The 13,695-nt window shown below is 33.7% G+C and overlaps 1 protein-coding gene across 1 annotated transcript in view; it reads right to left on the minus strand.

Moving 5' to 3' along the window:
* Window positions 1-13,695, minus strand: part of DYNC2H1 (dynein cytoplasmic 2 heavy chain 1) — a 384,617-nt gene that overhangs the window by 170,431 nt on the left and 200,491 nt on the right. The window contains 4 exon segments of the mRNA XM_017850085.1: window positions 513-668; window positions 3,102-3,212; window positions 6,819-6,944; window positions 8,281-8,441. Of these exon segments, the coding sequence (XP_017705574.1) occupies window positions 513-668; window positions 3,102-3,212; window positions 6,819-6,944; window positions 8,281-8,441 (554 nt within the window).

Raw genomic sequence — 13,695 nt, forward strand, 5'->3', positions numbered from 1 at the left:
AGTTTGCTAAGAATGATGGTTTCCAGCTGCATCCATGTCCCTACAAAGGACGCAAACTCATCCTTTTTTATGGCTGCATAGTATTCCATGGTGTATATGTGCCACATTTTCTTAATCCAGTCTGTCACAGATGGACATTTGGGTTGATTCCAAGTCTTTGCTATTTTTTTGGAGGTGGAGTTTCACTCTTGTCGCCCAGGCTGGAGTGCAATGGCACAATCTCAGTTCACTGCAACCTCCACCTCCCGGGTTCAAGCAATTCTCCTGCCTGAGCCTCCAGAGTAGCTGTGCTTATAGGAATGCACCACTATGCCCAGCTAATTTTTTATTTTTAGTAGAGATGGGGTTTCTCCATGTTGATCAGGCTGGTCTCGAACGCCCGACCTCAGGTGATCCGCCCGCCTCCCCAAGTGCTGGGATTACAGGCATGAGCCACCATGCCTGGCCACAAAAATATTTTAACATACAAAAATATAAAGCTTAGAATGTATCCAAGACATGGTCTTACTTACCTGAGGAATATAATTTCTTCTTTCTTGACATGCAGCATGAAACCATGCAAGACTGAAGAGAGCACGAGCTCGATGTATATTATCTTTTTTGCTAATTTGCTCAGGAGTCCAAGACTCATAAGTACGCATTAAATTCTTCTTTAAACCTGGAGGTGACTAAAGAAAAAAATCAACAGACATCCTATTGCTAAAATCCTACAAGTAAAATATATTAGATTTTAACGTATTTAAGAACATAATTTAAAGAAAAATGTTCAGATTACCAGGTTTGAGTTAAACTATTATGTTACTTCAAAATGTACACAAAACTAGTTTTAAACTGCTTATATCTAACAGTTCATCCAAATATAAATTCAGAATAATTTTCAAATAAAAAAGTATATACAATAAAATTCAAAATAACCAAATAAGTTTTATATGATGATTGAGAGATTTTTTTTTCACTGACACTAAATCACCACTTACAATACTAATGTGATATTGATTGTTATGGGATAGGTGTTTGAGTTTAATATGCCAGTTTTCCCTCACTAGTTGCTATTTGAATTTCCAAGAGGAATTCAACATACCATTTACATAGAATGTCAACTAATCTTCCTGGTGCATTAGTCCAAATTTAAAGTATTGTGTAACATTGCTAGGTTCATAGACCCAAATAAAAATCCAGGAACTGAAATTGTATATCAGACTAGTATAAAATTTTTTAAAATGTTCATCCATATGCATCATATCTGTCATTATTTTTCAAATTATCAAAATGATAACTTTTCAAGTTCGTGGAAAAACAGCAAAATAACGCCCTCAAGAAAGAATTCTAATATTAAAAAATATATAATGTGGGTTTTTCTGCCCAAGTTATTCTAACTAGCTTGTTCTAAAAGTAAAATAGTTCTTCCAAAATGGTTTCTAACATAAAAATAATAAATTCAGGTCAATACTTTCAGAATGCCAAAAATTAGTCATCCCCTTTGAAATCCTTTTCATTGTTATTTCTTAAGTAAAATGACCTTCTTTTTTAAAAGGCGGCTGGGCATGGTGTAATCCCAGCACTTTGGGAGGCTGAGGTGGGTGATCACTTGAGGTCAGGAGTTCGAGACCAGCCTGGCCAACATGGTGAAACCCACCTCTACTAAAAATACAAAATAAAAAAAAAGAAAAGAAAGAAAATATACCACTGAAGTATTAAGTACCTATCAAATTTACACTTTTAAATGAAAGCTTTTATGTTTATGAAACATTTACAAAAACTATCATAGATAAGGCCAAATTTCTGCACACTATTCAATAAAACATGACATTAATAGGAAACCAAACCACTTAGAGTTTTTAAAAAGGCACTACACGAAAGATCATGCAAATTAATAAATCCTGTACAAAGAGAAAATCACATATAAATACAGACTGAAAATAATGAAACAAAACACTAACATGCCAAAATTGTGAAATAAAGCCAAAGACATATTAAGCTGCAAATTCAGACTTAGAACAATTTCAGTATGAATGCAAGTAAATACAAAACAAGTATTCAACTCAAGAAATCAGGAAGAATAAAAGCAGAAAAAATCTAAAGACAGCATTAGAAAGAAAAACAGAAAAAAGAAAATTCAGTGAAATGAAAAGAATCAGGAAAAGCAAATTCATAAGTAAAGGATCAGTTATTTGGAAAACAAATTTTTTAAACAACTCTGACAACTAATCGAAAAAAGAAATCAGGTATCGCCTCAGACCCACTCAGATGACCACTATTAAACACACACACTCAGAGAAAACTGTTGGTGAAGATGTGGAGAAACTGTTCAGTGCTAGTGGGAATGTAAAATGATGTAGCCACTATGAAAAACAATATGAAGTTCCATCAAAAACTTAAAAATAGAATCACCATATGATCCAGCAATCCCACTTCTAGCTACATATCCAAAATAATTGAAAGTAGAATCGTGAAGAAATATGTGCTCACCTGTGTTCACTGTATTATGCACAACAGCCAAGAAGTAAAAGACCTAAATGTCCACTGATGGATTAATGGATAAAGAAAATACGGTATATACATACAATGAAATATTATTCTATCTTAAGAAAGGAAATCCTGTCATATGCTAAAACATGGATGAACCTTGAGGACATTATGTTAAGTGAAATAACAAAAAGATAATCCATGATTTTACTAAATGAGGTAGCTAAAGTGGTCAAACTCTTAGAAAGTAAAATGGTGGTTGCCAGAGGATAGGGCAAAATGAAGAGTTGCTCTTCAATGGTCATAGAGTTTCAGTTTTGCAAGATAAAAAAAGTTCTAGAGATCTACTGCACAACAAGGTGCATATTGCACTATACATTTAAAAATGGTTACGATAGTAAATGTCATGTTATGTGTTTCTTACCACAATAAAAACAAAAACATAAGTATGAAATAAAATTTGAAAAGATTTAAATGTATTTTATATCATCTTATGCTATTTATGTATATTATACCTCATCTAAATGTAAAAAGAAATTGTGTGTTCTATATAATAGTCATTTACAAAGTTTTAGAAGTCATGTATAGATTACTGCTTTCATATGACTAGAGATCCAAATTTTAAATCTTCTTACCTCATATGTTATTTTCAAACTTGACTGTAGTAAAATAGGAGTAAAGTTGGGATGAACTTCTGCAGTAAGCCAAAGACGAAAGGTATCCTTAGGTTGAAGAGTATTCAATTCCTTGTTTACAAAACCAATGATAAAAGTTTACTTAAATACATACAAAAATTTCTCTTTTATCATTATACTATTAATAACTATTTGTAATTAAAACTTCTGTGACATTCTGATATATTTCTTAATGCTCTGGTTATATTTCCTTTAAATTTTTATCTTTTCTCTATTAATAGCTCAGTGTAATGAATAGGAATCTGCATCTAAAGTCATGTTGACTGGGTTGAAATTTGAACCTTGTCACTAACCTGCTAGGTGACCTTGGGCTCTTTGACTCATTCCATCTCTAAACGATAATAATAGTACCTATCACATAGAATTGTGTAAGTACCAACACAGTATCTGATACATAGTAAGTTCAAAATAAGTGTTAGCTATAATTGCTATGTCTAAACTACCAGCCTTCTTTTTTTTTCTCCCCCCAAGACGGAGTCTCACTCTGTCGCCCAGGCTGGAGTGCAGTGGCACGATCTCCGGCTCACTGCAAGCTCCGCCTCCCGGGTTCACATCATTCTCCTGCCTCAGCCTCCCGAGTAGCTGGGACTACAGGTGCCCGCCACCAAGCCCAGCTAATCTTTTTTGGTATTTTTTAGTAGAGTCGGGGTTTCACCGTGTGAGTCAAGATGGTCTCGATCTCCTGACCTCATGATCCGCCCGCCTCGGCCTCCCAGAGTGCTGGGATATCAGGCGTGAGCCACCGCGCCCGGCACTACCAGCCTTCTTAAGTCTTTAGATTCTCACTGCTTTAATTCTTGCTTCTACAGAGTTATATAATGATATTAATTCCCTTATTTACAATTTTTAGTAGCACCTTATGGCCTGTAATATAAATTCAAAACTTCACCATACAAATTAATCTGCCCATGCTTCTCATACTGTGGGCTTTAGTCATTTATCCAGACTCTTATGACTATCTATACTCATCGTATTTCCTCTGCCTATTATTCTCTTTGTAATCTGACAAATTATTACTTATCTGTCAAAATATAATTTAAATATCATGTCTTAGGGGAATATCTTCTCCAACTCTTCACTACCACAATCCCAAGCAGGTTTAATCGCCCATGTCATTTTGCAAATTTTTCCCTTAGTATTCCTCATCCCACAATATAGTTCTTAATGTGATCTGTCTCTTCTAAATTAAGTTCCCAGAGAGCAGGAACAAATTCTGTAGGTAACCAGAACCTGGCGCAATTTCTGGCTTTTTCTTGTACGAAGCAAGTATCTGTAAATTTAGTAAATGAATAAATAAATGACAGAAGAAATTCTGATAGCTCTAAAAAAGAATGAAGTCTAAAAATTATTTTAATATAATTGATGTCGAACACTGACATTCATTTAATATCACATGAAATGTAGAGTTAAGATGATGAAAAAAAATTACAAAAGAATGGCCACAAAAACATTGTGCTTGCTTAAAATTATAAAGGACAAAATGTATTTACACCTCAGAACTTTAAAAAGGAAATTTTACATAAACCTTTGCTTGGGGTTAGCACATTTAAAAAAATTTAAAAGGTAAAACAATACATTGTGATATAGTTGGATTTATAGCTGGATATAGTTGGATTTACAATAAATTTATAAATTTATATCCAATCAATTCATTCAAACTAATAGAAAAGCAAATAATCAGTTATTTTAAAAATTATATATTATGTACTGTTTCTAAGAGTTCTAATTAAGATGTGCTTTCAAGATAACAACTATATTTTACATAGATTAGTAGCTATCAATCAACTGTTTGACACAGAAAGCAGTACAAGTATTCACCAGTCTTCTTTATATATCTTAAAACATATGATTTATCAGGTTGGGGCAGTGGCTCACATCTGCAATCCCAGCACTTTGGGAGGCTGAGGCAGGCGATCACTTGAGGCCAGAAGTTAGAGACCAGCCTGGCCAACATGGCAAAACCCTGTCTCTACTAAAAATACAAAAATCAGCCAGGCATGGTGATACATGCCTGTAATTGCAGCTACTTCGGAGGCTGAGGCACGAGAATCATTTGAATTCGGGAGGTGGAGGTTGCAGTGAGCCAAAACTGTGCCACTGAACTCCAGTCCGGGCAATAGAGCAAGATTCTGTCTCAAAAACAAAACAAAACAGAACATATATGATTTATCAGACATAAATTTTATATTTTTGGCTGGGCACAGTGGCTCACGCCTGTAATCCCAGCACTTTGGGAGGCCGAAGTGGGCAGATCACAAGGTCAGGAGATTAAGACCATCCTGGCTAACACGGTGAAACTCCATCTCTACAAAAAATACAAAAAAATTGGCCAGGCGCGGTGGCGGGCACCTGTAGTCCCAGCTATTCAGGAGGCTGAGGCAGGAGAACGGCGTGAACCCAGGAGGTGGAGCTTGCAGTGACCCAAGATCACACCACTGTACTCCAGCCTGGGCGACTGGGCTGGACAGAATGAGACTCTGTCTCAAAAAAAAAAAAAAAAAAAAAAGAAATTATATTTTACACACTAGTAATTTTTACAGAAAGCCATAATAGAATTACATGAATATTCATAGTCTAAAATCTGTATCTTCTCTTGATTACAAGTAATGAATCATGAATCACCATGGTCCATCAGTTCATTCACTTACTCATTAACTTATTCGTCAAAAATTTATTGACTCTATTTGTCGAAGTGTGTAGTTGCCAATTAATTAGGACTGCAGAAATTTTTAATACCTCACAACTAGGGCAGGACCTCCCTCAATTTACTCTATTCTGTTTGCTTCTATTCTATATACTACTGCCAGAATAAATAAACTTCTCTGTTAAGGACCTCCTTTGGCTCTCTAAGTCCCAGGACAAAAATTCCAAAATCTTCTGCATGGTTCTCAGGGTATTCCATAACTTAGCTCTTTCCTAGTCGTCTAACTCAATTTCCCCACACTTCCTGCCTGGCCTGCCCCTCTAACACTATCAAGGACATCTCTTCATTCCTTGTACTAGGGATGGACATCCCCAGCACTATTTCTGCTTGTGCTGATGGAATTAAAATCATGATATCCTATCTTTGCCTATACTTAGCAAAATCCCATTTGGCTTTCAAGGAATATCTCTTCAGAATCATCTCTAACTACCCAAGATCCTACTCATCTTTCTAAAGCACCAGAATAAAATCTAGGTTTGCATGTAAAGCCTATCCAGTGACTTGTCTGGTCTTAAGACTATTTTTCTCCTGAGTCCATTTGAGGTAAATGAAACATTTGCTTCAGTTTACTCTCTAGCTTCATTAGCCCCTAGGAAGTTAGGCAGTTCCCTCTGACACCCTATTATGTCTCTTCTCCCAATACAGACCAAGAAAACAAGAGCATAAAAAGAAACTAATGGTATAAATATGCCTTCTAAGCTTCCCTGTCAATCTTCATTAAAAATGTCTTGGCTTCTCTTATATGCCCTTAAAAAAAGATTTTCATAGACTTCCTATTAATATCTTATTTTGCATAATTGTACATATTTAGGAAATATTTAAATCTAAAATTTCTCAAATACTACTTTTTAAATCATCATAAATAATGCATGACATTTTAATACTGATGTCCCTTGGAGATTACTAAGTTGAGTACAATAGATATTATTTGTACCACATTTATCTGAATCTACCTTTTCCAGAATTGGTAGCCAAGATACCACAAGATGTAAGTTCTTCAAACACAGCCAATCTCCATTGCGGGCACATTCTTTTAGCATTTGAATTGCTAAATCAGCTTGACCTTGACCCATGGCAACCTGCAAAAGCAAAAAAACAAACAAACAAAATTTAAAAAACAGATCTGCTAGCATGTTATAATATAACGGTAGGAGATTCAATAATAATCCCTAAACCTTCCGAACTGGCTTTAATAATAAATTCAGAAGAAGAATCAAACTAATACCAGAAATTAATCTTCTTTAAATAATTAAAAGCTTATATGAATAGTTTAACTTTCCTGCCAGAATTACTAGTAACAGGTACAATCTGTGGAGCTCCCCTTCCTAAGACACCTCACTGATAACTGAATATTGACCTAATGTAGACCTAATCTACTATGATTGACCAGAACTCTCTATTAGTTCAAAACCTGCACAACTGAGCCTAACAGCGCTACTATTTTGCTATATTTCATTTATATTTTTCTTTGTAAAATTTTTACTTTTCAATTTTTGGTTGCTATGAAGTATTCAGTTGTTTAAAAAATCATTATTAATTATTTTCCCAGTGAAAAAGATGTATTCACTTGCTAAACATTGAGGGTGAATTAATACATTTCATTTTCAAATTTACATGCAAACTGAAAAAAAGGAGACACCCTGAACAAACAAAAGTTCCTACCTCAGGGAAAAAAAATTGCGTTACAATGAATACATTTTACTCAAAATTTTATGTATTTCTTTCAGTTCAGGTAAATAAAGTGTAAATAAACATTACTGTGATTTATCATAAAAGCATACAAGTAAAATTTTAAAAGTAATTCTCAAAATGAAAGCAAATGTATGAATTTCCTATAGCTGCTTTAAGAAATTACAACAGATTTAGTGCCTTAAATTATCATCAAACGTCTGGAGGCCAGAAGTTTCTCACTGGCCTAAAATCAAGGTTCTGGGTTTGAAAATAAAGGTACTACTATAAGGCTACGTTCTTTCTAAAGGCTCTAAAAGATAATTCTTCCCTTGTTTTTTCCAGTTTCTGGAAGCCACCTACATTTCTTTGCTTATGGCCCGTTCCTCCATCTTCAAAGCCAGTAGCACAGCATATTCTCTCTTCTCTGACCTCTACTTGGATCATCATATCTTCTATCTTCGCTCTTGACTCACCTGTCTCCCTCTTATAAAAAAACCTTTGTGATTTTACATTGGGTCCACCTGGCTAATTCAGGCTACTCTTCCCATCTGAAGATCCTTAATTATATCAGGAAAGTTCCTTTTGCCATGGAAAATAACATATCCACAGTTCTGAGGATTAGGACATAGACATTTTCAGGGCATTATTTGGCTTATCACAACCAAAAATGTTCATTTGACCAATATCATCAAGTATGGGAACAGCAATAGCAAAAACAAAAACAGCGGGACAATATGTACTTACCTGGTGATAACACTCTCCGCTTCTTTCAGTATTAGCAAGTTCTTGAAGTTCCTGAGAAGGATCAGCACCCGGAGAAATAATTATCAAGATGGGTTCAATTTCCAGTGTCTCTTTGTATAAACGTTTGAGATTTAGAGGCAGTGGCGACACCTCTTTCAGTCCTAAAAGATATATTTTAAAATTAAAATAAAAGCAGTATGCATTAAAAAGTTTATTAAATCTAATTATGTGATATATAATAGAGAATACCCAGGTGAGTTATAATCCCATCATATATTAAAGTTTTTCCACTATAAAATCATATACTAGTAAGAGTCAACATCTGTTTTATGCTTAAGATGCCAGGCATTTTTCTAAATGTTTTCCATGTATGATATCATCTTATTATTACAATGCTATGAGGTAGGTACCCTGATTACCATATTTAACATCTGTATTGTAAATTGAGACCACAATACAGGCCTGTAGGTGTATTGTAAATTGAGACCACCATACAGGCCTGTAGGTGTATTGTAAATTGAGACCACAATGCAAGAGAAGAGTGAACCCAACCATCAATCTATATATCTCATTAGTCCAGTACAATTCATTAATGATAGCTGAGTGCCTACTCTGTGTCATGCATATGGGGAATCAGATTTCTCATGACATGGGTAAATGATTTCATGCCAAAAAGTTATTTCTTATGCCCGTGGGGAAAAAAGGCTGTATGGGTAGTGAAAAGAATGCTTAAGACAGAAATACATAGCTGTCAGTTTGTATGTGTTAGCCAAATGACCCTATGCAAATCATTAAAATGCACTGTGCCTCAGTTTCCTCAATTGAAAAACAAGGATAAAGCAATCCACAGGTCCTTTGGAAGCAAAATAAGTATAATAATTGTAACAAATGCCATTTATTCATCACCTACTGAATGCTAAGCATTGTATCAGGTAGTTTATTTAAATGATATCTAAACCATACAATGATCCTGAGAAACAAATATCATTATATTAATTTTATGGGTAAGAAAACTAATACTCTCTCTTCTGCTAAAACTTGAATGTTTCCATTATTAATGTATTTCATTAAAGCCAAACTGAAAAGGCTCATGTCAGTTAATAATTTAAAATATACTTGTTCGAATTGAGCTAAAATGAGTGTTACACAGGAGTTAAAAATTAAGAAAAAATTAGGAGTATGTAACTGAGTGAGTACATGGGCAAGAAGGGCTTCCATATATTCTCAAAAGTAGAAGTGAATAGACAAGACTGCACCTCAGATATGGACATCCTTAAATAATTAAGAATAGTAAACACTTTAAAATATAAATTCAATGTTATCATGATGGGTCAAAAGAGACATTTCTAGGTAACCAACCTGAAAAGGTACATTTCATCCATAAAGCAGCACCCTTGTCTATTCTTCACAACAGCAACCCACAATGTAAGCATTTCCAAAGTCAGAAATATTCCTAATAACAGGTGAAATTTACTCCAAGAGCCACTTAAAACTGATGAATTGTTTTTAGAGGCATATTTTATAAATTTTACTTTCAACTAAGTTTAAATTGCTAACAACTATTCAATTGTTAGCAATTTAAATTTAGCAATAAAGAATTCTTATGTACTTGCAATGTAGTAAGAAATATTTCTATTCATTCAGGCATTCACTTATTTATTCATAAATTCAATAAATATCTAGGCCAATTAAATATATTGTCTGATTTAATAAAGTGTATCAAAAGTCTTTAAAATGTACATGGCCTTGATCAGTAATTAAAATTATAATAATTTAATAATAATTTAAGAAACAATTCAGGATATGGACGCAGAAGCATGTACACGGGATTTTCATTGTAGCTGTTGATACTAGCTAAAAACTGGTAGAAAGAAATTGAGTTTCTAACAGGAGTCTGAGTAATTTCTGATAGCCATACATTGAAACTGAAGTTACAAACATGTTGAGGTAAAAGATAATATACAGAAAAATCAGATTATTCAAGAGATTTGGCAATAATGCCAAATTGTAATATATACACTTCTATGTGCATAAAAAGAAAGCAAAGGCATACATAGAAACGTTAACAATGATTAGTGCTAATGAGGGAATACCAGGTGTTTCTCATTTTCTTTTCATGTCTATGCATTTCCTGATACTCCTCTAAGTACTATATATTATACAATAAAAATGTCAAAGTATATATAAAATATTTTCATTTAAAATAACTACTTGCTGACGTAAGTGTGCTTTATTTGGAAAATATATGCCAATACAAAAACTGTCTAAAAAAGCTAAAATGCAGATTACCATACCACTTGTTTATTTAACCAATGTACACTGTAAACTTCATGTGGGCAAGAATCATACTGAATCTTTCACTACTTTATATCTAGAGACTAGCAAATTCAATGATAACTTTTAATTTTAAAATCCCACAGGATATAAATATATGTCCATTAATTCATTTTACACAATATTTCAAAGCAATAAAACATTTTGAGTTGGAGAAAAAAATCATGAAAAATTCCTTGCCATTTAATGTAACACAGGTGACATTCATGTTACTTGGAATTAGATGTTAGCCATCCTGCCCAAAAAACTCCAGCAAAATTTCTGTTGCACTTTAAGTGAACTGAGTATACTGGTTTTATCAGTCCAAATAATTCTGATTCATGATACCATCAGACTCCTCAATACGAATCATTCAAAACTATTTAATAAAGTTAGAGAACCAAAAATAATAATTGCACTATGAATTATGTGCACTGTGCATGAAAAATTGCACTGTGATTCCAAAACTATTTGGAAATCACTGGAACCTGATATTCTGACCATAAATTTAAAAATAAATACAGCATTTCTGTCAAAAAAAATAAGAATAAGACAAAGGAATAACTTAAACCTTTACTGCATTTTATGCAAATAAAATATTGAGATAATAAAAAAGAAATAACTTGCAATTGAAAAAGGAACAAATTGACTCCCGTACTTTGCAGGTACCTGAGTAAAGAAAGTGGCAAATATCAAAACTATTATACGTAGTAAGTATAATAGATTCATTCTTTTTCATTCCTCTCATCTTCTGTAACAAAGAGCTAATAAGTATCAGATGTATAAAATTACCTTTCTTTTATGAGAAAAATTGTAAAATGTATCACAAACATCAGTAAAAGAGGAAAATCAACAGCCACTACCTAACCCAATATATGTGAACCAATTAAATGGGAAACTATGCTTTAGAAATGGAATAGTACTCAACCCTAGAGACAAGTAAAAAAGTCAAATATGTTGTGGTAGGCAGAATTTTAAAGGTATCTCTTTCAAGAATCCTAAGCCCTGGTTATTCAATCAAAAACTAAACTAAGTACTGCTGTGAAGGGACTTTGCCAATGTAACTAACACCATGAACCTAAAAGTAAGAAGATTATCCTGTGTTATTCACGTGGGCCAGGCTAATCAATTGACCCCTTAAAAGTGGAGCAGTTTCTTAGTTAGAGTCAAAGAAGTGTAGCAGAAAAGAGAAACAGGAGAGATATGAAGCATGCAAAGGAATCAATTTGCAAATGCTGGCTTTAAAGATGGAGGAAGGGGGCTAGATACCATCTGGCATCTAAAAGCTGAGAATGACACCAAAAGACAGAAAGAAAATGGGGACCTCAGTCCTAAAACTGAATAGGGCTGTGAACCTTAATGAGTTTGGAAGTCGATTTTCCCCAGGGCTTCCAAAACTTGGAACAAAGAAACCTGGTGAGCCCATCAGGTTTCTGACCTGCAGAAGATGATAACTGGGCATTGTTTAAACCTGATAAATTTCTAGCAGCAATAGAAAATGAATGCAAATATCCTTAAGTCTTTCTTTCTTTTAGACACAGACTTGATAAGACAGATTGAGCTATGAAAGCAAGGTGCATGGGATGGGATGATGCCATAAGAGAGGTATAGAACTGTAAAACTAGGAAGGATGCATAGTTCAAAAAAAACTTTTGGATGAAGAACATTTAAAAATTTCTGGTTCCTGTAGTTATTGCAGCACTGTATGGGGACATGTCTCTTTACATTCCCAATACCTCAATACACATAGCATAATATACTCCTCATAATAGTTTTTTTTTTTTTTTAAGTCAAAATTACATCAGAATTACAGAAGTAAGAATACTTGCATCTGGTCAGTACCATTTTTAAAAAGTAATGTAGTAGATTTTGCCAGCACATAAGTCTTGCTTTGTAGAATCTTACTAAACAGGCATCCCTAAAAGCTTTGAGGATTGCTATACGAATTTAAATCTTCAAATCAAAACTACTTCCATAAATACATCTTTTAATTTACTATTTTAAGGTTTATAGATTATTAAAACAGTTGCTAAAACTTAATAAGGATCTTTCCATATGAATGATGCTTGAGAAATTACATTTAAAATCAAAGCTCTAAAATTTGATTAAAAAGAGGTAAGTGCCTGTTGTTCTCCAGTGATTTGAATTTTAAAACTTACTCATGAAATAAAAACTCCAATTTTACATGAAAACAATTTAAGAAGCTACTTGACCAAATACAAAGTCATATAGCCATAAAATAGTAAACATAATTTTTGCTTAGAAAGAGTATGATTTTAGAAGTGTATTAAACTTTCAAAGCATCTGAATATATAAATAACATGAGGTTTTTAATTAATGTCATTAAGCCTTAAATGTCACTTGACCTGGAGATGAAATAGTACCATAAGTATTTCGAAGAGTTGAGAGTCAAACTATAAAATCGGTAGGAAAGGTCATGCGCAATGTGGCACAAAGACCACATTATTAAAGACTAAATGGGTAGTAGGAAAAAAACTCTTAACAACCTCTCTGAAAAGCGTCCTGTTTCATTTTAACACGCATTTGAACAATAGTAACAGCAAGTGCAAAGGTTCTGATATTTCAGAAACATACTTAGAGCAGCAAAAAAGCAAAAAGACAATTATGTGGGTAAAGAACTGAGCAAGGGTCAAGAGTGGTTAGGAGATAAGATCTGAGGGTAAGACCTTGTAGAACATTATAAGGATTCTGAAGAAGACAAGATGTCACATTCCATCAGAAGAGTTGGAGCAGAGGAGTGATATGATCTAATTTATATTTCAAAAAGCTGCTATGTTGAGGATAGACTTAAAGTGGGGAAGGATAGAAGCCTGAATGGTAATAATCTTGCTTATATAAAAGTGGTTTAAACAAAGTGGTAGAGAGTCCTAAAGGTCTGAGAAGTGACTGGATTCTGGATATATTCTGAAGATAGAGACAACAAACAAAAGGTATGGCAGTAATTGAGAGCTGATGATAGCTTGTATTAGGTTGGTACTAATAAAGTAAATAAAATGAATTCAGAATAAGTTTTAGGGTTGAAACCAAAAGAATTTGATGATAGGTTGGGTATAGAAAGAAAGAAAAGAGAGGAAAGAATTA

The sequence above is a fragment of the Rhinopithecus bieti genome, unplaced genomic scaffold (assembly GCF_001698545.2).
Source record: "Rhinopithecus bieti isolate Rb0 unplaced genomic scaffold, ASM169854v2 scaffold_33302, whole genome shotgun sequence".
Taxonomy (NCBI): domain Eukaryota; kingdom Metazoa; phylum Chordata; class Mammalia; order Primates; family Cercopithecidae; genus Rhinopithecus; species Rhinopithecus bieti.